Below are 27583 nucleotides of genomic sequence, written 5' to 3'. Positions count from 1 at the left end.
CTATACTTCCCCATTAGTAGAGATTGCAGTTGCTCTCTAAACCTCTAAAAAAATTTACAAGTATTAAAGCTCCAGTTAAATCTCTCCATTGTTTCATTACAGGGCTTTTTATTCTGTCCAAAGCTGATGGAAGGTCTTGTAACACATCTTTGTGGCTATTTCCATAGTGAGTGCCCAAGTATAGAGAAAATCATAGGCAGGTTTCCACATCATCTGTAAAGAGAAAAAAAAAAAAATACTGGAATAGTGTGAAAACAGAACACAGAGAAAATAGATGCTTAGAAAATGAAAAATAAGAAAGATCTAAAAGCCTAAGACTTAAAAGAAGATGGAATATCAATTACACCTGGGCTCATTAATTTCATAGCAAAGATATTTTAAAAACTATTAGTTCCCTATTAAATTCCTGTTTCTAGAACTAGAACTTTACTAAAAATAATGATTACAAGTAAAGCCTTTTTTCTTGATCCATCATCTATCATTGTTCATTGCCATGATGTGAATATAAAATTCCTTGCAAAATAGTTTGATAATAAGTGTTGTGGAGATGAAATTTTCACTCTCTGAGAGGCTTTTGAGGCTAAGGTCAACTCTTTTAATGTCATGTGCAACTGTGATTATTTTTATGATGGCCACATATCATAGGGAGGTCTACAGTGTATTTAACACTTTTAGACATTTTATTTAAACAGTTTTGTAAACAAGGAAAAATGTGGCTTCATGATCAAGTCTAAATGAAAGCAAAAATAAAATTCTTTCATTAAAAATACTTTAATGAAATATTTTATGACAAAAGAAAGCTCGATATTCAACACTTCATCATGCTTTCCCTAAGCACCTACCCGTACCAATGACGTGGTTGTTTCCATAGAAATAAATGTACGTCAAAGGAGAACTTCACATACAAGCTCCTATGTAATGGTAACCAAGGCAACCAGGCTCGGAGAATAGAGACAAAGACAGACCCAATAAGACAAACTGTAGAATACAAATACACATACACACACAGGCTCAAAATGAATTTTCTCTAGGAAAATAAAATTAATCATGTGCTTATGATTGGAATATAAACTTTATTAATTGCTACTTTTCGGGCTCACTAAACTAATTCCGTTGTGGTTCTATCGCTTGGAAAACGTAAGAACAAAGAATCTGAGCTAAATAATATGCAGAGCTGCTCTCAGAAATAGAGACTCCATTAACAGTAATATTACATGAAGTAGGGCCTTGGGATATATTTTTTCATCATCCCTCAATATTCCATGTACTCTAAAGTTGCAGTTAAATGCAGAAGAATGAAATACCTAAATTAGCAGTTTCATTATATTTCAGATTCAATCTACATAAAAAGTCCAGGCATCTGGCTCAAAAGATGATTTGATGCTATTTATCCAAATTGGCATTCTGGGGAGCCTTGTACACCCACCTTTCACCTCTCTTGACAAAGCTTGACTCTGCAAGGTAGAGAATGGAAGATAATAATTATACCATACAAGGGTGGTCATAATGCAGCAACAGATAACTTCAGTTCTTTGTATAACCAGATCTATGAAGAATTGCACTACCTCTTACTGATAAAAGGGAAGTGATGTGTCCTTTCATCTATTTTTCTGAAGACTCACACTGAAATCAAACCTTGCCAAGTGCAAGTTGCCACTAATAACTCAGCAATGGAAGATGAGTTGAGACACATTAATGGAGCCATTTTACCAGACTCAATCTTGCTTGTAACCACTCAGATGCAAAGAAGCACAAAACAAGTAGATGATACTGTAGAAGTAAATCTTAATTGTCTGTAAAAGCACTGGGACCTATGTTCTGCATTGCATTCACTTAAAAGTCACTGATGTTCAAGTAGAGGGTACGTAATTTTTCACTTTGCCATGTATTGTTTAAAATAATGGAATTTACAACATGAAGGCTTCTGAAGTTTTCTTCCAAGTCCCTTAGTGAGTGAGTCTGATGGGAAATGTGTTTGAAGGTAGTTTATGACAACTAGCAACTGAGGGCATTTCAGTATCAAAGTGATAGTGATGGCATGATAGATTAGCATAATGTACTATAGAAAACAGACCTCTCTTATAAATCACAAAAGGTCTATTTCCAGGTTGTTCAAAACTGCGTGAATTCAAAATGCCTACATAATTAGAGGCACCCAAAATGATCCCATGTTCCTGGGTAGAGAAGCTCTGCCTCACGTATCTTGCTGCAGCACTGTGAATCGCTGTGTATAGAAAAGCCGTGAAGCACACGCAATCATGAAGCTGCTTCTTGATGCCACTGGAGACAGGAAATATATCCAGGTAATGCAAAAATTGGAAACTGCAGATTCAGGAGTGGTCCTATGAAACATCCACCCTTGCCATTCAGCAGAGGGTCATACAACTCCTCACGTTTGACAGTGTCTACTGATAGGAGAACAGGGTGGTCAGAGATACTTGGATGGGTTGCTGAACCCTGGACTTGTGTGTGTGTGTAAAGACATGTCCCAGAATCTTCCCAAATTAGTCAGAAATGCAAGGAGGGATGTTGCCTTAAACTCATTTGGGGGTTGGATATAAATTGGTACAATTGCTTAGGGCTGAAAACACCAGAACAATGTAAACTTCATGGCTTGTACTAAAATATGAACATATTGTGATTGTATCTCATTTTTGCTCCTTTTTGCAGCAAACTAAACCTGCATATTCCATCAGTGCAAAATTTGATCTGCTGTATTTAACAGCAATGTTTGCTCACAGCACAGATGATAAATACTATTGCAGCATAAAAACAATGAAAATGTTCTGAACTACACCATTGTTCATTATTTCATTTATTAAAGCAAGAGTTATGAGTACCTACTACTGCAAGAAATTTTGTTATAAAGAGGAATAAGATGATGAATGTAGCATGTTTTTCTATTAAGAAATTTACAGTATAAAAGAGAGAGAGATAATTGCACAAACACTGGCCCAGTGTATGCCTAGATAGGACTTAATAATAATGACTAAGAAAAAGTCATTAAGAAATAATTGTGGAGGTGTTTTTGGTTCTTTAAGATAGTTCATAAAATGAGACTTTTTACATGCTAATGTATAATAAAACTTAAACGAGGTTATTTTCCATGTGAAATTTTTGAATAATAATGCTTCTGCATTCTTTGTAGGTATTGTGCCACTGTGCAACTGCAAAACTTTAGTGCAGAATTTATATTTAGCTAAATGATAAAATTTATTAATAAGTATATTTTATTTTAATGATATTTATAATTCTATAGAAATTGAACTATGAAAATTGTTTTAAAAAGTCAAAAATCACTCGAATGTTTTAAATAAATGAGAGGAAAAAGAATGCTGGTTCCATTGGCTGAGAAACATTATGATGCAATAGAACTAGGATAGGTTAGGATATCAGAGTACTGGGATTAAATCTGAGTATGATGGCCTACTGAGTCAGTTGATTTGCATGAATTAATCAAGTTCTCCAAGCTTCAGTATTTTTCTATCTATTAATATAAATTATGGATAATAATTTCAAAGTCTTATGTCCAAAGTATCTCATAAAGTATTTGGCATATAGTTTCTGGCCAGACCAGAAATACAGGAAATAGGAGATTGAAGAAAGCAACTCTGTGGAAAGGTTCATTGATGAGTGCCATCTGCTAACCAGCCAAGAAACTGCTAGGAGAAAAACTGCTTTTAGATCTCTCGGAGAAAATTTGCACCCCTTTAGTGAGTCCCTGACCCAATTTTGATAATTTAAGCTGGGCCAGGAAAAAACAAGGGCAAGAGACTTGGAGAAGAGTGTAGAACTGAAGATTAATAGGAAGGGTAAATTAAATGGTAAAAACACAGACAATAGCATAAAATGACAACAGAAAGCCAAAGGACAAAATGGATGAAGTAAGTAATGCCTTTACAGAAATAACATTAATGTTAATGTATTGAATGCTCCGATTAAAAGACAGACTAATGAATCTTTGACAGACCTGGAGCAGTTAAGTACTGCTGTTAAGGTTTCCACTACAGATGTAAGAAAAAGAAGCTCCTTGTGCTTTCTCTCAGTCTGGCTATAGCAGCCAAGGTTGAATGGGCAAGTACAGGAAATTCTAAAAACACGGGGAAGGGGAAATAATCTTTGCAACTCAGAAATAAACTTAAAAACAGCAAAAAAAAAAAAAAAGACACAGACTGATAGAATGGATTTTTAAAAAATGAGCCATCTATATGCTGCTTACAAGAGACTCACCTCAGACATAAGGACACAATCAGGCTGGAAGTGAAAGGTTAGAAAAAGATATACCATGCAAACAGTAACCAAAAAAACTGGAATAGCAATACCAATATTGGAAAAAATAGACTTTAAATGCAAAACTGTTATAAGGGATGAAGAAGGTCATTATATATTAATAAAAAGAGCAGTTGACCAAGAAGAAATAACTATAATATCAGCTAACCTGAGTGCCCCAAGATACATGGGGCACATGCTGGCAAAATTGAAAGGAAAATAGGGATCTCTACAATAAAAGTTGGAGACTTCAATACACCACTCCCAGTATTGGATAGAATATGTGGACAGAGGATAAATAAAGAAACAGAGAGCTTGAATAATATGATAAATGAACTAGACCTAACATATTTATAGAGCACTGTACCCCAAAACAGAAAGTTATACATTCTTTTCAAGTACTCATGGCTCCTTCTCCAGGATGGATCATATTTTGGGTCACAAGACAGGTTTCAATAAATTTAAAATGATTGCAATTACACAAAACACTTTCCTTGATCATAATGGAATAAAAGTGGATATCAATAACGGCTAGAAAAAGGAAAAATTCACAAATATATGCAAATTAAACAACACACTCTTAAATAATCAGTATGTCAAAGAATTGTAAGAGAATTCAGGAAATATCTTGAGATGAATGAAAATGAGACCAAAACAAATCAAAACCTATGGGACAACACAGAGGGAAATTTATAGCTCTCAATGTTTACATTAAAAAGGAAAAAAGAGTTAAAATTGAAGACCTAACTATACATCTGCAAGAAATAGGAAAAAAAAAAAAACAGCAGACTAATCCCAAACCAACCTAAAAGAAAGAAATAGTAAAGATCAGAGCAGAAATAAATGAAATCAAGAAAAAAAAATAGACTCAACAAAACCAAAAGTTGGTTTTTGTGAGAAGTTCAACAAAATCAACAAACCCTTAGTTAGACTGACAAAAAAAAAAAAGAGAAAAGATGCAAAAAAATAAAATCAGAAATGAGAAGGGGAGAGGAGCAGATGTAGCTCAATTGTTGAGTGCCTGTCTCCCATGTATGAGGTCCTGGGTTCAATCCCAGTACCAAAAAAAATTTAAAAAAAAGAAATGAGAGGGTGGACATTACCACTGATCCTGCAGAAATAAGAGATCATAACAGGATACTATAGACAACTGTACACCAAAAAACTAGACCATGTGGACAAGAAGGACAAATTCCTAGAAACATACAAGTGACCTACACTGATTCTAGAGGAAATAGAAGATCTCAACAAAGCAATCACAAGTGAAGATTGAAAGTCATTAAATCGCCCAAAGATGAAACACCCGGGACCAGATGACGTCGCAGGTGAATTCTACCAGTCATTCAAAGATGAAAAAATACCAATCTTGCTCAAGCTTTTCAAAAAAAGTGAACAAGAAAGAACGTCACCAAACTCTTTCTATGATGCCAACATCACCCTAATACCAAAACCAGATAAAGCTACTATGAAAAAGAAAAGTATAAACCAGTACCTCTAATGAATATAAAGGGGAAAATCCTCAACAAAATACTTGCAAACAGAATCCAAAGCATATTAAAATAATTATACACCATGATCAAGTGGATTTTATCCCAGGTATGCAAGGGTAGTTCAACAAAAGAAAATCTATTAATGTAGTAAACCGCATTAATAAATTGAAAAAAAAAAAACAACCACACGATCCTCTTGATTGAGACAGAAAAAGCATCTGACAAAATACAGCATACTTTCTTGATAATACACTCCAAAAGATAGGAATAGAAGCTTTCTCCATATGATAAAGTACGTATAAGAAAAACCTACAGCTGACCTTGTACTCAATGGTGAAAGACTGAAAGATTTCCTGCTGAGATCAGGAATGAGACAAGGATGCCCGCTTCATTACTGTTATTCATTATTGTGCAAAAAGTTCTAGCTAGAGCTATTAGGCTAGATAAAGAAATAAAAGGCACTTAAATAGGAAAGCAAGAAATAAAAATTTCACTATTTGCTGATGACATGATCATACATCTAGAAAATCCTGAAAAATCCACAACAAATATACAAGAACTAAGAGAAGAGTTCAGCAGACATACAAACAACCAGCAAAGTAGTGAGATATAAAATTAATATGCAAATATCAATAGCGTCGCTATACATTCTGATGAGCAATCTCAGGAGGAAATCAGAAAAAAAATCATTTATAATAGTGACTAAAACAATCAAATATTTAGGAATAAATTTAACCGAGGACATAAAGGACCTGTATTTAGAAAACTACAAAACATTGCTAAAGAAACTGAAGAAGACTTCAATAAATGGAAAGACATTCTGTGTTCATGGACTGGAAGACTAAGTATCATTAAGAAGTCAATTCTAACCCAAACTGGTTTACAGATTCAATGCAATCCAATAATAATCTCAACAGCCTTTTTTAAAGAAATGGAAAAACCAATTAGCAAATTTATTTTAAAGGGTAAGAGGCCCTGAATAGTCAAAAATGTCTTAAAAATGAAGAAGAAAGTTGGTGGACTCTCACTTGCTGACTTTAAATCATATTACTTAGCTACAGTGGTAAAAAGCAGCACGGTACTGGCATAAAGATAGGAAGAAATTATATCACTGATGTAGAAACAGTGGCCATGGGAGGTGCTGAAGGCAGGGAGAGCAAAAAAGAGGTGTAAGATGGGGGCATTTTGGGGACTTGGAATTGTCCTGAAAGACACTGCAATAACAAATACAGGACATTATATATCCTGCCATAACCTACAGAACTGAGTGGGAGAGAGTGTAAACTACAATGTAACTATAATCCATGTTTAGTGGCAATGCTCCAAATGCATTCATTAATTGCAATGAATATACCACACTAATGAATGAAGTTGTTAATGAGGGGAGGGGTGGGAGGTATGGGGAATGCAGCATAAGGGAATCCCTTATATTTTTGTGTGTAACATTTTGTATAATCTAAGTATCTTTTTAAAAAATAAAAACATATATTTTTAAAAAATGACAGACTGACCAATGGAACAGAATTGAGAACTCAGAAATAGACCCTCATATCTACAAGTAAGTTGTTTTTGACAAAGTTATTAAGCCCACCCAGCTGGACCAGAACAGTCTATTCAACAAAAGGTGCTGGAAGAAGTGGATAGCCCTCTCCCAAAGAAAGACAGAGAATCCCTAACTCACTCATACCTTATACAAAAATTAACTCAAAAATGGATCAAGGACCTAAATATAAAAGCAACACCATAAACCTCATGGAAGAAAATATAGGGGGAAGTGGATGTGGCTCAAGTGATAAGGCTTCTGCCTACCATTTAGGAGGATCCAGGTTCAATCCCTGGGACCTCCTGGTGGAAAAAAAAGAAGAGAAAGTGTACCTGCATGGCAAGCCAGTGCCCATGTGATGAGTCAAGTGCCCATGCAGTGAGCCAAATGCCCACATGGTGAGCTGAGTGACCACATAGAGAGCCGAGTGTCCATGTGGGTGCCCACGCAATGAGCTGAGTGCCCGCATGGCAAGCCAAGTGCCCATGTAGCGAGGTGAGTGCCCATGCGGAGAGCTAAGTGCCCATGTGAGAGCCCACATGGTAAGCCAGTATCCATGCAGTGAGCCAGTGCCCACACAGTGAGCCAAGTGCCTGCACAAGTGCCTGCATGGCAAGCTGAGTGCCTGCGTGGTAAGCCAAGTGTCTGTGTGAGTGTCCACGTAGTGAGCCAGTGCCCATGTGGTGAGTCAAGTGCCCACGCAGCAAGCCAAGTATATGCGAGGTGAGCCAGTGCCTGTGCAAGTGAGTCATGCAGCAAGATGATGACACAACAAAAGAGAGACAAAGAGTCAAGAAGAAGCACAGTAGAGACCAGGAACTGAGGTAGCACAATTGTCAGGGAACCTCTCTCCATATCAGAGGTCCCCAGGATTGAATCTCAGTGAATCCTAGAGGAGAAAGACAAGAAGTCAAAAAAAAGAGAAATAGATACGGAAAATCAGCAAATGGACAGACACGCAAAAACAGCAGGGTGGAGGAGGAGGAAGGGGAGGGGGAGGAGAAGAGACAAAAAAATAAACGAAATGTAGGAAAACATCTTCAAGACCTTGTGGTAGGCAGTAGTTTTTTAAACTTTATACCCAAAGCACAAGCAACAAAAGAAAAGATAGATAGATGGGACTTCCTCAAAGTTAAATATAGCCTATCCACTGTGAGTGGGAATGTAGAATGGAACAGCCATTATGGAGGACTGTTTGGCATTTCCTAAGGAAGCTGAATATATACTTGCCATGTGACCCAGCAATACCATTATAAGGTATATACCCTGAAGAACTGAAAGCAGTGATATGAACACATATCTGCATACCAACATTCATAGAGGCATTATTCACAATTGCCAAAAGACAGAAACAAGCAAAGTGTCTGTCAACCAATGAATGGATAAACAAATTGTGTTGTATACACAGAATGGAATATTATGCAATTGTAAGAATAAATGAAGTACATGAATGAACATGAATGAACCTGGAGGACATTATGTTGAGTGAAACAAGCCAGACACAAAAGGACAAATACTGTATGATTGCACTATTATGAACTGAATATATTGTGTAAACTCATGGAATTAGGAATTAAAATATATGTCACCAGAAAAAAGGAGGGGAGAGAATGGAAAGCTGAGGATTAATCAGCACAGAATTGGTAAAAAGGTTGTTTGTAAATCTTTGGAAATGAATAGAAATGGTAAAAGCGTTTTTAACTAGCAGAGCTATTATGATATGGGTATGACAGTAGTTGAAAAGGAAATTCTAAGATCATGAATATTAGTAGAAGGAAAGCTAAAAAATGTAAAATGGAACTGTATAACATAATGAAACCTCATGTGAAATACAAAGATGGGTCATATGATGTATAAGACTCTCTATAAAATATAAACACAAACTAGAGTGTTAGAATAGCAGCTATGTAAGGCAGGTAAAGCATAGAGAGATTGAGTGGTAATGAGGTTTTTGTTTTTTGCTAATTATTATTGTCATTGGAATAATTAAAATGTTCTAATAATGATTGAAGTGATGAATGCAAAACTATGTGATTATACCAAATGCTATTGATTGCACAATTTGGATGGATTTATGCTTTACTAGCATGTATCAATAAAATTTATTGGTTAAAAAAATTAACCCACAAGTAAATCTGCAACTAGGTGCCATGAGTAAGATGTAGAAATAATAAAAAGATGGAGAAGAGCTGGAATCAGGGATAGATATGGAAAAGTCAAGGGCTAATAGTATCCCCAAAAGCACATCCAGGGAAGTGCTGGAGGCTCCTCTCCGTCAGATCCAGAGAGCTGATTGTCCACTTAGCCTCCCAACTCCATGCTCAGTGACATCAAATTCCTAGAAGCATACAAACTACCTATCCTGACTCAAGAAGAAATATAAGATCTCAACAAACCAATAACTAACAAAGAGAGTGAATCTGTAATCAACAACCTTCCAAGAAAGAAAAGCCCAGGACCAGGCCAGCAGAGGTGAATTTCACAAACATTCCAAGAAGAATTAAGACCTAACCTGCTCAAACTCTTCCAAAATCTTGAAGAATTATGTGGTCAACATCATCTTCCTATTAAAGCTAGATAAATATACCACAAGAAAAGAAAATTACAGACCAATATCCCTTGTGAATATAGATGCAAAAATATTCCACAAAATACTAGCAAACTGAATCCAAAAGCACATCAAAATAATTATACACCATGATCAAAGTGGATTTATCCCAGGTATGTATGAGTGGGTTGACATCAGATAAATTAACATAATATACCACATTAACAAAATAAGGGAAAAATACATAATCATCTCAATGCTGCAAAAAAACCTTTGACAAAATCCAGCACTTCTTGATAAAAACACTTAGAAAACTAGCAATTGAAGGAAATTTCCTCAACATGATAAAGGGCATACATTAAAAAAAAAAAAAAAAAAAAAAACCACTGCTACTGTAATACTCAATGGTGAAAGACTGAAAGCTTTTCCTCTAAGATCAAGAAAAAGACAAGGATGGCCAATGTCACCACTTGCATTAGTCAGGGTTCTCTAGGGAACCAGAACTGACAGGAGCTATCTGTAAATATCATGAGATTTTTATAAAATTGTCTCACTCAACTTTGATGATGCAAGAGTCCAAATTCCTTAGGGCAGACTGAAAGCTGGCAACTCCAATGAAGGTTTTTGATGAACTCTTCAAGAAAGGTTGGCTGGCAGGAGTAGAGATGGACATTCTTCTCACTGCTGAAGTCATCACTTCCCATTTTAAGACCTTCAACTGATCAGATGAGATGTCTCCCATTACTGAAAGTGATCTCCTCAGTTGATTGTAGATATAATCATTCATAGATGCAATCAACTTACTAATGATTTAAGTCCACAAAATGTCCTCCCTCACATTAACAATTAGGCCAGTGCTTGCTTGACCAAATAACTGGGCACCATTACCTGGTCAAGTTGTCACATGAGCCCAAACCATCACACCATTGTTATTCAACCTTGTACTGGAAATTCTATCTAGAGCAATTAGGCAAGAAAAAGAGGTAAAAGGCATCCACTGTCTCTCTTAGCAGACAACATGATCCTATATAGAGAAAATCCTGAAAAAATTCTCTCCAAAACTTCTGGAACTAATAAGTGAATTCAGCTAAGTGGCTTGCACACAGACTTGCTCAAAGGGTGTGTACATGGAAAACTACAAAACACAAAAATACATATTTGAATATTTGAATGTGGTTAAAAGGGAAATTTCTAGGTTGTATACATGTAAGGAATAAAAATTGTAAAAACAAAAAAAAATCATAGATCTGTATGATACAAACAGTGAACCCTATTGTAAATAAGGAACAATAGTTAATAGTACAATTTTTAAAATGGTCTTTCATGAAGTGTGACAAATACTTGACACTAATGCAAACAGTTAATAATAGGATAGTATAGGGGAATGCTGTATTTTATGCATGATTTTTCTGTAAAACTACAATTTCTGTAATAAAAAAACTAAAGGTGAATAAACAAAAACAAAACAAAAATAGGGTTAAGCAATAAGGCCACAAAAAAATCCTAAACACCATAATAAATTAAAGAGAAAATTGAGTCCTTTACCCTGGAATATTTGAAGGAATAAAATGGATAGAATAAATAATTTTCTTTCTGGGATGGCCTATATACAATTCTCCAAAAAGCTGGAAATGAGTTGAGGACTGTCAAGATCTCTTCCAGGTTTGTTATCTCATATCTGTTCAGTGTTTTAAAAATAGTTCTTCCGCTCTTGCTCAGAGTTATGATTAAGGGAGAAGATATGCAGAAGCTCTGCACTTTTGCTTTGACAAATCAAAAGAAAAGCATGTTGTTCCTGAGGGTGTGTTTTTGCTGAATATTCTTAACCACTAAACAAGTATTCTCAGCCTGCTTGTCTCTACTACAACTATTAGATATATAATTATCTTTCTTATGTCTCTAATCTTTGATTTTTTAATATTAGCCTAAAGGTTTTATGGGTCTCTTCCTTGAATAGGAAGCATGAGGCAGATAAAAGGACAGAGAATTTCTCATCTACGAGCTTTGATCTCTTAAATAGAAAGGACAATAGCATCAGTAAATGTTTAATCTATTACAAAAAGCAGTTTTCCAAAAACCAAGTATTTACATGGAAGAAATACGTGCTTTCTTTGGTTTATCTTCTTAGACAAAGTAAAAGGTAAGACAGCAATGAAAAAGTAATAAGTATAGTGCCAAACAGAACAGGAATAGAGATAAAAAAAAAAAATAGAATAAAGTTTCCCAAATTTAGAGCACTTATTCCCAGAAGCCAAAAAGACACATTAGATAATGTACTAGATAATGAAATACAACATGAATAAAAGCAATTCAGATATGAGCATAACACTCTGTCTTTTTTTTAGCTCATAAAATATGAATAGGATAAAGAATGCAATTGGTTTTAACTACCTTTGGATAATTACATTTTGCCACATTAAAGGATTAATATTCCTCCCACTTTCCTCATAAAATTATGAGTGCAACGTTTCATTTTAAGTACCATTAACTGAAGGAGTATTAAGGCAAGTTTGCCTTATTAGTGTTTATTACATGTGTTCTACCTTCAATATATCAATTACATATTCAGGTGACCTTTACATTGCCTATAATTGGTAAACACCTAAATATTGTTGAAGATAATGTTGCTGTTATCCTTAGGGTAGAAGGGAGGCTAACATACCAAGGAGTCCCCATTTCCTCAGAAGGGAAACGGTGCTTAGTTCAGACTGGATATGAGAGTCTCTGGGATAAGTTCGTTTGGGGACAGCCAGCTCTGCTTGCTCTGGAACCTCAGGGGTTATGAATGAGCCAGAGAAGAATAGAAGACCTATTCTTCGCTAGTGCATCTGCTCGAAATAATGTAACATCATAGGAAAGAATTCTGGTAGATTCATTTCTACCAAGTCCTGGTTAAGTTTCCTCACTGCCTCCCTGACATATATCTATCCCCCTTCCCCCAGCCCAGTCACAACCTTATATTAGTAGATACAACCAAATGTCAAAGTTTAAAGAAACTTGACCTTCTCCAATTCAACATTCCAGTGTAACTATTGAAGAAACTCAGGGAAAATAATAGAGTTGTAACAACTCTGGATTCAAAGGCACATGTCTTGTGTTTGAATCTAGATTCTTGACTTACTAGTTCCAGGGCCGTAGGCAGCTATAAAACTTCTCTGGATCCTATTTTTCTTTCTGAAAATAGGGGGAAAAAAAAGTTCCCAGTTACGAAAGACATTGCCAGTTGTACAAAGTAATGCATGCAAACATCCTGGTACACACTAGACAATTAATGTTATTTGGGCTTGTAGGTAAGTTTGAAGTTAAAATAATCATGCTCAAACACCTCGGTAAAAATATTCCAGGTCACCTAGCTCTAAATCCAGGGCTATTTTGCTATAGTATCAACATGAATTTATTTTAAAAAGTTTTAATAAATGCTGGTATAGCTTTTATACTTTGCAGAACTTTAGTTTTCCTGAAATTCCTCTTTGTTTGCATTCCCTAATAAAAAGTTTTTATGAAGAAAACCAAACATATAAATCAAATATTATTGTCTCTAAATCCATTTGCAAAAGCTTTTTAATATTCAGACTAATCTGACTCTTAATTCTATTTGATATTAGGAGTCAATGTAAGCTCTTGCTTACACTGATCATTCTATATTTAGTTAGTTTCTAAGGGACTCATCCACACAGCACAGTTGGTGTGATGGTATGTAAATACAAACAAATAAGCACAGTGGATTTTTTGTATAAAACAAACATAGATTTGAATGCTAGTTCTCTCATTTAAGAACTTGTAACTCTGTATAACTTACATAAATGCATTCACCCTCAGTTTGTGTATCTGTAAAAAGCAGATAGTCATAATGTCTTCCTTTCAAAATCTGTTGAATTAAGTGAGATATTTTAAAGAAGATGCTCATGATGACTTTTAGCTGACAGTAACATTCAATAAATAGCAACAACTATTATCATTTTCATTATCCATTATTTGCAATTATTTTAGCATCTAATCATACACTTTTTTAAATATTATAAAAATCTCAATCATTAAAAGTTCATCCCAACCACCAAGCCAAAATGAAATTTAGCTTTAGAGAGGAAAAAAATATCCTATCTTTCACCCTTTTTGCATTGTATTCTTTCTTTGCTTGCTTGTTTTATTGTAGCTCCTAAAGGAATGCTGGGAACTGATAGATCCGGAAAGCTTTCTAAGCATATGGATGAATGTTAAATGCTGAGGACAAAGATACACAGAAAGGATATTAAACAGGTGGAAAGAATTCTATACACAATCTTTACCTCACTTACAAAAAATAAAATTTAGCTGTTTAAGGCTTACCTACTTCCCCACTTTTAATCTAGACAGAACAAAGTGTCCAGATACTATATCCACCAGTCAGAAAATGAGGAAGAACAAAGACTGAGGCTAGAACATAAACTTTTTTTTTAACATTTAAAGAAATTTATTGAAGGTAATAAAAGATATAAATAACTAAGTTAAATAGTCATTGGGTAGAAAGTCCCTTAAGTGATAATGACATTAAATCCTTCTCTGAAACCACACTGTAAATTAGATCCTGATTAAGTGCTGACTACCAAAAAACTTATAAACCTACCTTACCAGTTATAACCCTCAACAGATAAGTTGTTTCTGAGGTGGAAAAATAGTATGATTAGAAATTTTTACTTCACAGGGGTCCCAAAGGGAGGGTGGTCCATTCTTGTGAGTCAGATAAGAAATCAGCTTTATCAGGTCTATTGGTGCCTGCAGTTGAGGTAGAGCCCAGTGGGTATAGGTAGAAGGTAATTTGGAGAGGGAAGTGAATCATTAGTCTCTGATGAATAGGAGGAAAAAAGCATAAATTTTAATGTGAGGAAGCTGTTAGGGAAATTGGAATGTATAGTAATAATCCTCAAAAGGCTAAATGAAGCACCCAGTTTAGGTCTGTAACTACCCTGGCCCTAAATGTTTCAGCATTTCACCTTATAAAGTCTGATTTTTTTTTTTAAAGTGGCTATTTTTCTATTATTATATTGATTCCTGTTTTTTAAGTGAAATCCCTAAATATCTTCAGAAAAACTCCAATTAATTTTCACTAATTTTCACAGGAATACCTTGGCCTTAATTATAACTTTGCATAGCATAAGTGTAATTTTTTCCAGAGAAATACTCTGAAAAATATACTTTGCTGATAGATTGCAAGTTTTATAGTTTTGCTTCTATGTAGAAAATGCAGTGTCATTAGAAAAGCTGAGTAACATTTCTTCAAATTTAACTTAGGAGATGATACATTTAAAAAGTGACATTTTCAAAAGTCTCCAAAGAGAGAATTCATTTGTCCTTAGAAAAGAATAAAAGATGAACAAAAGAACTCAAGAAAAATCTGACAAATACACTGTTTTAGTTTGCTAAATGCTGCCAAAGCAATATATCAGAAATGAGTTGGCTTTCACAATAGGATTTGTTAGGCTAAAAGCGTATAGTTCTGAAGCTGGGGGAAATGTCTAAATCAAGGCTTCAGGCAAAGTTCTCTCCCCAAAGGTCAGATGCCAGCGATCCTGGATTCCTGCCACATGGCAAGGCACAATAGTGGCTCTCCTTATCTCTGCCTTCTCCTCAAGACTCACTTTCTCCCTGAGCTCAGTAGTGGGAAGGCGGATGGCTCCCAAGGCCTTCTATCTCAGCTTCTGGATTCTTCTCTATCTCTGCAGCTTCATTCTATGTCTGCAACACTTTATTTCTCCATTTATGTAGGTCTTCAGGAAGAGGATTAAAACCTCCCTGGGCCATGCTCTATATTGAAGTGATGCAATCAAAAAGAGCTTCCCTTAACTGAATCTAATTTAAAAAGTCCCATCTACAAAGGGTTTTACGGGAATGGACTAGCTTAAAGAGCATGATCTTCTGGGATGGTACTATTTTAATATCCTCTATACTTAAATCTGCTTGAGGCTTGATAAAAATGCTAAGATAAAGTTGGTTGTGAAAACATTACTTGAATGAGGAAAAAGAAAAACTGAAGCAATTTGTTTAAACCCCTAGCCCCAACCACACCTCCCGGCCTTGCCTCTCAGGTGCCACTTGCACTTGGAGCAGACTGAGACCATTAAATGCACGCGCTCTCCAAACAAAGGCCTGTGTGCCAAACTTAGTTCATGACTTTCTAGCTGTGCAAGTGTAAGCAAGTTACTTAGCTCCTCTATGCCTTAGATAATGTGTCTTCCCCACAGGTTTTTGTTGAAAGGATTAAATAAATTTTGTAAAGTTCTTGGAACTGTGTCTTTTAGGTACAATAAAAATAGAATGAAGGGAACAGCAAGAAGTTGAAAAGGAGAGGAAGTGAGTGAAAGAGCTCAATTGCAGGCACTGGCCCAATGTAGGGAAATTTTTGGAGTCTGTGCCGTCTGAGGGAAGTGAGATAAAAGAAACAAAAGGAGCAGGGGAACCACTAGATCTCAATGCCAGTTACCTCCCTCTGCACCTACTATCCAAAACTAATATCTGTGTGCTTGGCAACAACTACTTGACTTGCAGCTTGATCATATTTAAGAATTTTCTGCTCCCAAGAAGAAATGTTGAGCAACTTCTGTTGCTTTGTTTTGGTTTTTAGGGGGATGGAAATTACCATACATTTACTCATTAGTTTAAGTGGTCTAAAAGGCAAAGATTCCTGTAGGTGTTTGCGAATGGCCTTCTGCCCAATATACCAAGTATCTTTCCTAAGTATTTAATAACATGGATCAGAGGTGGTCACAATAAATTGAATTATACCCGCTAGAAAAACATTTAGGGACTTTCCTTTCTACTCTAAGGATTTATCAGCCTCAGGCATAGAGATAGTCATTTGTGAGTTGGACTAGGCAAAGTAAATAATGAAAAGGAGGCTGTTTGTTGACCTTCAAAAAGATTTTGGGAAACCAAACTGAAAACAAAACAATTAGAGAGAGACCAGATGCTTAAAGAGGTTGAAAGAATGAATAACTCTGATTACCCTCTCAATAAAATCTTTTAAAAACAGCCTTGTTAACAGGAAAAAAAACAAAACAAAACACAACTCCTGATTCCAATTTTTAATTGGTTTACTGAAATATCAGAATTAGAACAGCCTATCCCAATCATATTGTTCTTTTCTTTGATCTTTCTTAGAAGTTTCTCATTTTTAGATCATTTAGTAAAGACTTGAGTCCATCAGTCCATCGTAAGCACTGTACTTTATATTATGCTAATTTGTAGATTACAGTGTCCTTCTAAATTTATGGAGAGAAATGTAATTTATGAGGGAAAGGTATGTCTTCATCTCTGGCTGCTTCTGATAAAAGAATTTGTTTGTTGTTTGCCGTTTGTTTTTAGAGGAGCTCTTGCTGGAGAGTCAGGCTCCAGAAACCTAGAATCTTGCCGGCTGAGATGGCCACTGAAGCCACAGGGATCCAGCTGACTGCTTTGACTCTTCTCTTCAAGGAAAGTTTGCCTTGCCCTGCTTACCCAGCAGGTTGGTGTAGTTACTTCTAAGAAAAAAATCCTTGAGAATTTAATACCTAGCTCTGAGGCCAAAACAGAAATGGAGTACACAGCTTCTGCCTCCTACCAAACCATCATCTAGTAAGAGAGAAGTTTTTCCTTAACTGAACTATCTTTAAAAGGTTTACACTCATGTTGAGAGGAGAGTATATAACATTTATATGTGCTCATTGAGAGAATATTTTTAAGGTTAAAAAATTGGCTCACATTTCTTTATGGTCATCTGGAAGAAAATATTTGTCTAACTTGTGCCTAAAGTTATACATTTGTTTTAACATTGATGAAAACAGTATTTCCATGGTAAATATTTACTTTGTATTGAGTGCTGTCATTCAGTATTTGACATCTAATTGTTCTAATACTGTTTGTATTGTGAAGGAGATAATTAAGTTCTTAGGTATATCACTCTCTTCCATTATTAGTGACCCAATAGCATCCTCTTACTGCTTTCTGTTACTGAGTTTATTATATCTACCTCCATGTCCTGACTTTGTGCATCACCTCCTTTCAAAATTTACCTCTCCTATGTCCCAACTTATTATAGCCCTGCTGACTCCAGGGCTGGAGTAGTCCAGCTGGTTGGCTAGCCAGTTTGGTCAATTCATTTGATTGGTGGCCATGTTACTATGCAGTCCAATATGAGAAACATCAGCATATTTTAAAGGCTCTCCTTGCCTTAGTTCAAAAGAGCAGTGTGTGTATTTCAGACAATTTTGACAGGTTAACAGGGGCAGGGACTTTCATTTGTGGGTCCCTTGGGACACACCCCCAATCATTCCATGCGTGTCATGCAGGCTTGGTTACATTTGCTTTACTAGGACTACAGTTTTTCATTATCCATTTGGCCAAACAAAAGTCTCATCTCAGCAGCAACATCTCCAGCTTTTCCTGGGTGAGGAATTTCCTATGCCTCCATTTGTTGCTTTCTGAGTCTTACTAGTTTTTCAGCTAGTTCCCTCTAGCTTTGTCCAGGCTTGACAGCTGAAGTCAGAAGAGCAGCCTCTTGGGAAGTGGACTTGGTCCAACGGATAGGGCGTCCACCTACCATATGGGAGGTCCGTGGTTCAAACCCCGGGCCTCCTTGACCCATGTGGAGCTGGCCCATGCGCAGTGCTGATGCGCACAAGGAGTGCCATGCCATGCAGGGGTGTCCCCGCATAGGGGAGCCCCACACACAAGGAGTGCGCCCCATAAGGAGAGCCACCCAGCGCGGAGGAGAGTGCAGCCTGCCCAGGAATGGTGCCGCACACACACACAGAGGTGACACAACAAGATGACACACACAAAAAACAGATTCCTGGTGCGGCTGATAAGGATAGAAGCAGACACAGAAGAACACACAGCGAATGGACAGAGAGAGCAGACAATGATGAGGGGGGAAGAGAAATTTAAAAAAAAAATAAAAGAATAGCAGCCTCTTAGATGAGCTGTACTACTAACCCTAGGCAATTTATCTTCAGCAAAGTCTGCAACAACAGTCACATGTTATTATTTAAAGCAATTAATTGGGGCTTGATCTAATTAATTCAAATTTTCATGTGCATATTCTAGAAACTAGAGTCCTTTTTCCACCACACATGTAGTACACTTTTCCAAAAACCCCCAAATTGGATTCACTTTTACATAAATCCATCAAGCAAAACACAGTGGACGGAACTAGACTAGCATTAGGGGAGATCTAGAACTAACTCTGTGACTAACTACTTATGGGGCCTTGGACAAACAATGTAACTAATGTTTCCTAATTTCTTATAAAAGGAGGAAGCTGAAGTAGACACTTCAAAAAGTACACTGAGTTCCTACCAGTCTATGATTGCTGAATTCAGGCATGATTATTTACTCTACATAAAATAATTCCTTGCTTTATCAGAAGATTGGCTACAGGATTTTTCTAAATAGTGACACACTCGTGCTGGTAAATACTACTCTACTTTTTACCAAAATGTGACTTAAAACTTCCCAGAAACATGCCTATTGCATAAAAATGAGACACTCCCACGCCTTTAGCAAAGCTATTGAGGTTTATGATTTAAAATACTTAACTATCTCCCTTTAGTACTAGTATAATGTTACTAAATATAACCCACAAGGCATTGAGGAAAAAAGATTTATTCTTCTAAAATGCAAAATGGAAAACTGTCAGACTCCTTCTTAATCAGGCACTGAGTTTTGTCACTTACCATGACTGTTTCAAACAAGCCTGTGAGTTTCTGTTTTGCCTTAGTACATTTTTTAAAGCATGAGCTTTTATCTATCTATATTTCTTTGTCTAGATGAACAAATAAACAAGTTTTGTTACCCATCCTTACTTTAAGGCACTTAGGAGCTTTGTTTGCCAACGTGAAACAATAAGTTTTATGAATAAGCAAGTAAGAAAACCATTTCTAAATCAGTCCAAAAGAGAGTTCATTCCCATGGAAGGGTACAATTTGAAGGATTATAGTTGACCTATGGTTTGCATACAAAGGTTATATTCTTTTGTGAATTTATTCTGAGGAGTTATTTATTCTCAGGAGGGAGAAGAGGTACTAAGCCAGCACCACTGAAGATGCATTTAGTAAACTGTGGAGTGAGTGCCCCTAAGCTTTTTCTAGTTTCTTATTGGGCATTCAAGGAATCTGTATTTAGAGTCACAAAACCTGAGTTTAAAATCCAGCTCCACAAAGTAGAGGACTTCCGATGGATCATGGAATCTCTCTACTTGTTGATTTACAAAATAGATATACCAATAATACCATCCTGCATAATCAATCCTCTAGGATCACTGAAAGTTGAAGCAGATGCTAAAGTGCTTTAGAGAGTGTCAAATGTATAAGAACTGACTAAGCAGTTAGATCCTTCAACCTTTATCAGCTCATTTCCACCCCAAAATAAATATAAGTATAAATATAAATATAAATATAAATAGGTAGGACCTCTATTCCCCATATTCCATCACCTTCTGATCAGGTTGTCTGGCCTGAGCGCCTTCCATACAGCAACCTCAAGCCTCTACACAGGCACATGAGATTTTGTGACTCCTTGGGAACTACTCCCTTGAAAAGGCTTTTTCCACAGCACTCTCTAGGTAGCCACCCAAGGTACTCTATTACTTAGCATATCCCAACTTTTAGTAGGTATAATCAGGCATAAACTTTAAACCATTTGGCCAATATTATTTGACCTTTTATTAGGTCACTAAGAGAAATGAGAAATTTTCAATTCACATGTTTGCTTAACATGAGCTATGGAAGGTAATGAGCTATTGTAAAATACAAGTGTAGCTTCCACCAGGTAAAACAGCCTCTAAAATTTGTTCTCTGTAAACTCTGAATGGCCAGGATTAAGTGAGCATGCAACATAGTTTTGTAGCCCCAAGCATCAATTCAGAAGCTACACACATCTTTATATCAATCTTTATTTCCCTGAAACATCATAATAAAGCTATCCATTTAGGATGTTAGAGTTTTTAACACTTAATCCTGCTCACTATCATTTTAGAATCATTAAAATAGTTGGAGAAGAACTGTTTTAGTTAGACTTATTTCTTTACTATAAAAAGTACTGTTCATGTCAGAAATTAAATTCTTCTCCAAAAGAATGCTTTCTCGCCTTGTTTAAAACATTTCTCCTCTGTATGATCCTGCCTATATAATTTCACTCATCTTCTACAGGATACTAACCCACATTGTTATAATGGTATTAGAATTTACTACACATACCACACACATACACATACATTTTACTCAATACAACACACACACACACACACAACACATGCATACATACTTAGATTTGTTCCAAGGAGGCATGGTGGCTTAAGGCATGAAGCATGGTTTTGGAGCCAAAAATATTTCAAATCCCATCTCTGATATTTACTAACTTTGAAACCTTGGGCAAGTTACCCAACTCTCCCAAGACTCAGTTTCCTCCATTTGTAAGAAGATACTAGTTATACTTACTTCATAGAGCTATATTGGCTAAATAATATAACGTATGTAATACTCAGTACGTACCAAACAAGTAGGAAGCACTAGAGAAATGTTAATTCTCATTATTCCCATTTAACCATTTTTAGAAATCTGTACTTTTCCTACTTTTATAAAATACTGAATTTCCACTTTAAAGCCAAAACAGTTCTCCATCTTCTTTATAATTCCCCAATGTGCCTTACACCGTGCTAAACACTATGTTGAAAAAAGTCGACCCTGAGAGATCTATTAAAACATGAGGATTGAGAAGAAATTAGAGATGTCATTTTGGGGGGTTGTATTTGCGTTGTATAAGATTGTATAAGATTGGATCTTTAATCTTCCTTTAAAATAAGATGATTGATCTTCAGGAAGCTATTTTTTAGGAAAAACACAATTTAATCTCAAATTCAAGAAACCAACTATATTAGCTTCTAGAAAAAAAAACAAACTCTATATGTTGTAAAGTGGCTTCAATTTATTTGGGACTGCTGAGAATTTTTTAACTTGCCCTCTCTTCTCTTTGGTTATAAATATTGTCAAGGTAATAAAGCTATTTGTTCTCAGTGACAGATAAGTTACTATGATCAAGAAATAGCATAATAAGTTCATAAAGAAACTTCCTCATATTTCTATCAGCATGACAATCTCCCTTTAACTTCTTTACAACATAAGAAACTTTTTCTGTTTCTTTGTCTGCTTGTATTCGATTAAAATCTTCCAGTGTCACATGTGAGTAACTTAGGACATCAGCTAAACTTTCCAGTCATAAACTTTTATTGATGCCAAGGTAAATACAACTTACTAGATATAAGCCAGATTTTTAAAGGGCAGGTCAATTTTTTCTAGAAGCTCCCCAATTGTAAAGACACTATTTGACATAGACGTTACTTGTTACTTTGAAATTACTCTGACATTTTTGCAATGCACAAGTCCAATCTTACCTCAGAGGACTCCCATATACCATTCTTTCACTTTGGACTGTCCAATGGATTTTCTTTCTCTACTCCAAGAAGAGCTATTGTGTCCCCTTTGAAATATTCAAGTAAGTAGTCAGTCTTGCTTTGTCTTAACACTGCCTTCAAAGTTATTCCATAATTGGTCAAATTCAATTTTTTATCTTGAAATGTGGGGTATTTAAAAGGCACTGTTTGTAATAAAGGAAAAGACTTCATTTCTTTCTCATCCTGCAAGTGATGGGGTAGATTGGAAAAACTTTTTAGGTTTGGGGCTAGATCAGTTATAATGACAGAGAACTGTGTTATGGGTCTACCATTGGGAGGTGCTACTTGGACATGTAAAACAAATATGTGTATTGCCCCATGCTCAACTAAAGAAAATAAAAATTGCTGATGAACTACTTCACCTGTTCACAACTGTTCTTGTTTAATTTCTTTCTTTTCTTGTACCTTTACTTCAAAATTAGAATCACACACACACAAAAGAAATATTAAATCTTGTGGTTTGTCAAGTAAAAATGAATGTTTCCTCCAGAGCAGAAATATAACTGGAGATATGCTTTTCCCACTCTTTTTTATATCAGTAATTGTGAGCTTTCCTGGCATATAGCTGTGTCCACAGACTGAAAATCACAATGAAACTGGGATGGATATATTTGGGTCCAGAAATTCCAAGTGAGGCGGTTTTGTGGCTATAATCCCAAATGGTGGCCACTGGTGAGAGAAGAGCTTTAGCTTGTGTGGCAACCACCAGATACATCACCTAACTCAAGTCAACTAGCTTGACTTGAATGATGTCTTTAGAAATGTAGCAGTTGTTTAACACTTTGAAAGGGCCTCCTTTATCCAGGTTGGGGAAACACACCATTTCTGTCATGACTTGACTAAAACGATCCTTTTTCACTTCAGTCCCAATTTTCATCTCCAGCAAAGAGCCTTTCTTGTGTTGAGGTTGCCTAACATGATTTCCAACAGTGGGCTTAAGTGCATGAACGATCATGGTTAGGAGTTTGTGGAGGCTCCAGAAAAGCCCATAGAGATATCTCTTGGTGTTCACCAACAGCTACATGGCCTTGGGGCACATGAACAGTGATATCTGTCTCAGGTAATTGTACTGACCCTCCTTCGTGGTTTAATTTACAAACTAAGGTGGACTCTGCAACTTGTGTTTGGGACCATCCAGTATTCTGATTGATTGTATTCCAATCCACACAAGGAGCGGGCCAGCTGGTGTCCACTTAGAAGCCATTTTATAAGCCTCTCGATCATTTGGAAGCCATTCTAAATCTTGTACTAGGATCCTGTTAGAGGTTTGTGTATTCTGATGGGCATGTAAAAGTTCTGAAACACTTTTAGATCTTCCATATTTCCTTGAGGAAACTGTGTAAGCCACTGATGGACATCAAGGAATCAAAGGAATTTCCAATTACTATTTCTTTAAAAAAAAGAAAAGGGTCTTCTTTCAATATAGAAATATTGTCTCTCCTCTAGTTATTTCTAAGTTGAGTTATATCAACCCATATCATCCAAAAAATGGGTTAGAAACAGATAGTTTATAACAAAACGGATTTGTAGCTTTGAATATATTATTGCCATAGGGGTATAAGCAGCTGCACAGTTAAGCACATCTGGGCCTTGACATTCTTGTAAGTTAAACAAAAACAAAGCAAACAAAGTTAAAGTAACATTCTGACATAAATCCAAGACTAATTTTCATCATAGCTTAAAAATTCAGGATCTACTTTTTCATTTGCTTTTTGCTTTCCATTCTAATAGTTACTACAAAGCTCCATAAATTATCCATATTTTTCTAAACATTAGTTTGCCTCATTACATCTAGATTATTGATTTAATATTTTAGAGAATATGCAATATTTGAAAAATATCAAATACAGCTGTTAACAACTGAAATATTTTTTGAAAAAAAAAAAAAAACGATAAACTAAACAATATAGTTATCCTGAGTTTCTTAGGTTATTTTCTGGTAACTTGGTATTGGTAAATTTTAATAACTTATATTTGAAATACAGAACACTTTTGGTGTACTGTTTGGAGTAATTCTCCTCCACCTCCTCCCATGCATTCAATGAAGTAACAAAAAGCCAATGTTCAAGACAATCCAGAAGAGGAAGCACATGATAGCTACGACACATCAACATCGATTATAGATATGTACTAAGACAATGTGAAGTTGGAACAGAAGTAGTTCAAGGGAGCAGGATAGAGACTTCAGAAACAGACCCACCCTTATATGGACTTGGTCTATGACAGAGGGGGCTAGGCAGAAGTGTGAAGAAGGATGAACAGGTCAATAAATGGGTGATGGTATAATTGTTTGCCCATGCTGAAAAAGTTACATTGATCACTACCTACTAACACACTCAAAAATTAATTAATTTAAAGACTTAAGGCTAAAAGTAAAATTTGAAAACAGAGACTAAGAGATTATCTTTAGGTATTCTGAAAGTGAAGAATTTCCTAAAAAAGACAAACATTAAAAATACAAACAATAAATTTAAATTTAGAAATCCTTTATCTTAAAAGACATCCTTGACAAAGCGTTAAAACACAAGCCAAGGGAAGCAGACTTGGCCCAATGGATAGGGCATCTGCCTACCACATGGGAAGTCCACAATTCAAACCCCAGGCCTCCTTGACCCATGTGGAGCTGGCCCATGCACAGTGCTGATGCGTGCAAGGAGTGCCCTGCCACGCAGGGGTGTCCCCCGTGTAGGGGAGCCCCACGGGCAAGGAGTGTGCCCTGTTACAGAGAGCCACCCAGTGCAAAAGAAAGTGCAACCTGCCCAAGAATGTTGCCACACACACGGAGAGGTGACCCAACAAGATGACACAACAAAAAGAAACACAGATTCCCAGTGCCTCTGATAAGGATAGAAGAGGTAATAGAAGAAAACACAGTGAATGGACACAAAGAGCAGACAACTGGAGGGGGGAAGGAAGAGAAATAAATAAAAAATTTTTAAAATCTTAAAAAAAAAACAAAACACACAAGCCAAAAATTAGGAGAAGATATTTTTATGACATATACCAAAAAAAAAAATTACATTCCAAAACTTATTAAAAACTCCAAAAAAATTAGTGAGCAAAATACAAACAACTCCATAGAATTTTTTTTCAAAAAGCTCTAAGCAAGTATTTCTTGGCAGAGGGAACACAAATAACCCCTAACTATACAGAAATATACTCAAGATCTTTGGTAATTAGGGAAATGTAAAATGAAACCACATGAGGCATGATTACTACCTACCATAATTACAAAAAATTTAGTGAGGCAATACCATCTGTTGGCAAAGAGCAAAGAGAAATCCTATATTCTGCTAGTGGAAGTGTCAATTGGTACAAACACTTGGAATTTGCCATTATCTAGGAAAACATTTGTTACCCACCAAATCTAATCCTGGTTACATGCTCTGTAAAACCTTTCATGTGTGCATCATAAGACATATACATTAATGTTCATTACATGGTCAAAAAATTTGAATCAACCAAAATATCCTTTGCCAGATGAATGGGGAAATAAATTGTGCTATTTGCATACAATAGAGCACCAAACAAATAGGAAAACAAATGAATCACAACTAAGGCAAATTAAATGTGCTTGTGCTAGATGTTCCATTGCAGATTCAGTCTCCTTTAGATACCTGATTTTTCTTAGTTCCATGATAACACTGAAAAGTAGGCATTTATATCAGATTTCTCAGAGTACAAAACTAAATCTCAGTAATGGCACAGAACTTACCTAACCAGGTCAAAAGGCTGCTGTGTGGCTGGCCTAGAAGTAATTACTCACACATATTCCAGCTACTCTATACAGTCCTGAGCTCAGAACACTTTATACGCTTCCTCAGACTCAAAGCCCCCAATGGTATATTCAGAGAAGAGTTCACCTTCCAGTTACCATTTCAGTTATGCCAAACTTAACTCTGCTTTCCTCAGAGACTTAACCATGCCCCCTTCACCTTTGACTCTTCTTTTTGTCATACTCTTCTTTCAAGTTCTTAACATTTTTTTCAAAGTTTATTTCCGAAGAAATTAAGTCTTTTTCTACTACAAAACAGAAAAAGAAAGAAAAAGAAAGGACTGAAAAGAAAACAACACAGGAAGAGGTTAAAAATCATGTTTTCCAAACATGATAAATAAACACAAAATTTATCCTATAAGGTAGACTGGGATAAAAGCATACTTAAAAGATCAAAATCTACAAGAATATTTTTTTTTCCACTGGCAGGTGAAAGTAAATGGAAGGATTGAGTGAAACCCTAAATTATGCAATATGTAAATTGAACTGACCTCAAGTTTCCTGGCAAATTTTCAAAATTCTGTGGTTGATTTACCAAATATAATGTCCAATATTAAAACTTCTTACCATGCACAGTGTATGGGTAGCCAAAATTCTGAGGTAGGAAAACTGAGCTCAAGTCCTTCAGCAAAATTAAGCAAATTAAATTAACATATAAAAAAGTTTTAAATGGAAAATATTTTTCAAAAAGATAAAGTATATTTTAAATGTCAAATTAGCTAGCATCCACCGTACCTAAACACTTAATTTCTTGTGGAGAAAAGAACGGAAAGGAACAACTTACAACTATTCCTTCAAGGGAAATAAGCTTTGATGTTAAAAATATTAATAACCAACTGAAAAACAGTTGGAAGTCCTCAACTGCATAAAAACCAGGAAGTAGGAAACACAACAAGGCACTTTATGTATCTAGGATCCTGAAAAATCTTAACATCTCAGAAATAGAGGCACACGTTTGTTGGTTAGCTGGAACACATTGTGGATTAGCCCTTTTCTCCAGGAACCCAAGCAGATCTTCTCTGTCCTGTAAGACAGGGATTCTAAGTGTTAGTGGGATCCAAATTACCTGGAGGGCTTGAGAAAGCAGTTGTTGGATCCACCCCAGAGCATCTAATCCAGAAAGTCTGGGGTTGAGCCTGAAAATCTGCATTTCAACCTAGTTTACACGGTGATTCTGATGCAAAGTCATGGAGGCACATCCTGAGAACCACATTCTAAAACCAGCACATTAAGGTCTCTTTTCCTGGACAACTATTATAGTTTTCTCCCTCTTCACCAATTCCCCTTGTCCCCCTAACAAATCCCTCTACCCCCAATCTTTCTGCACATACGCGCACACATGCACATCTCACAAGCTTATTTTATAAATCAGTGTGTTTTGCTATGAACAAAGGGAGAATCGGTATGGGGAAGAAACTTTTACTGGGAGCACAAGGATGTTAACCTGTGGAGGGCAGTGCTTGTTTACACAGATGCAAATAGCACTGGCCACATTTAT

General features: G+C 36.0%; 1 protein-coding gene across 1 annotated transcript; it reads right to left on the bottom strand.

Annotated features, from left to right (window-relative positions):
- On the bottom strand, nucleotides 1-27235 carry MACC1 (MET transcriptional regulator MACC1). Its single transcript, XM_058296533.1, is given in 18 exon segments — nucleotides 1-51; nucleotides 53-171; nucleotides 174-218; nucleotides 18224-18356; nucleotides 18772-18820; nucleotides 21903-22065; nucleotides 22068-22304; nucleotides 22307-22893; nucleotides 22895-23198; nucleotides 23201-23248; nucleotides 23251-23479; nucleotides 23481-23508; nucleotides 23510-23645; nucleotides 23648-23674; nucleotides 23677-23788; nucleotides 23791-23864; nucleotides 23867-23954; nucleotides 27152-27235. Coding segments are annotated over 18 exon segments (2514 nt in total).
- Between the last annotated feature and the right edge of the window lie 348 nt (nucleotides 27236-27583).

This window comes from Dasypus novemcinctus, chromosome 5 (assembly GCF_030445035.2).
Source record: "Dasypus novemcinctus isolate mDasNov1 chromosome 5, mDasNov1.1.hap2, whole genome shotgun sequence".
Taxonomy (NCBI): Eukaryota; Metazoa; Chordata; class Mammalia; order Cingulata; family Dasypodidae; genus Dasypus; species Dasypus novemcinctus.
Note: the sequence above shows the minus strand (reverse complement) of the source record. Positions and strands in the feature narration are given on the sequence as shown.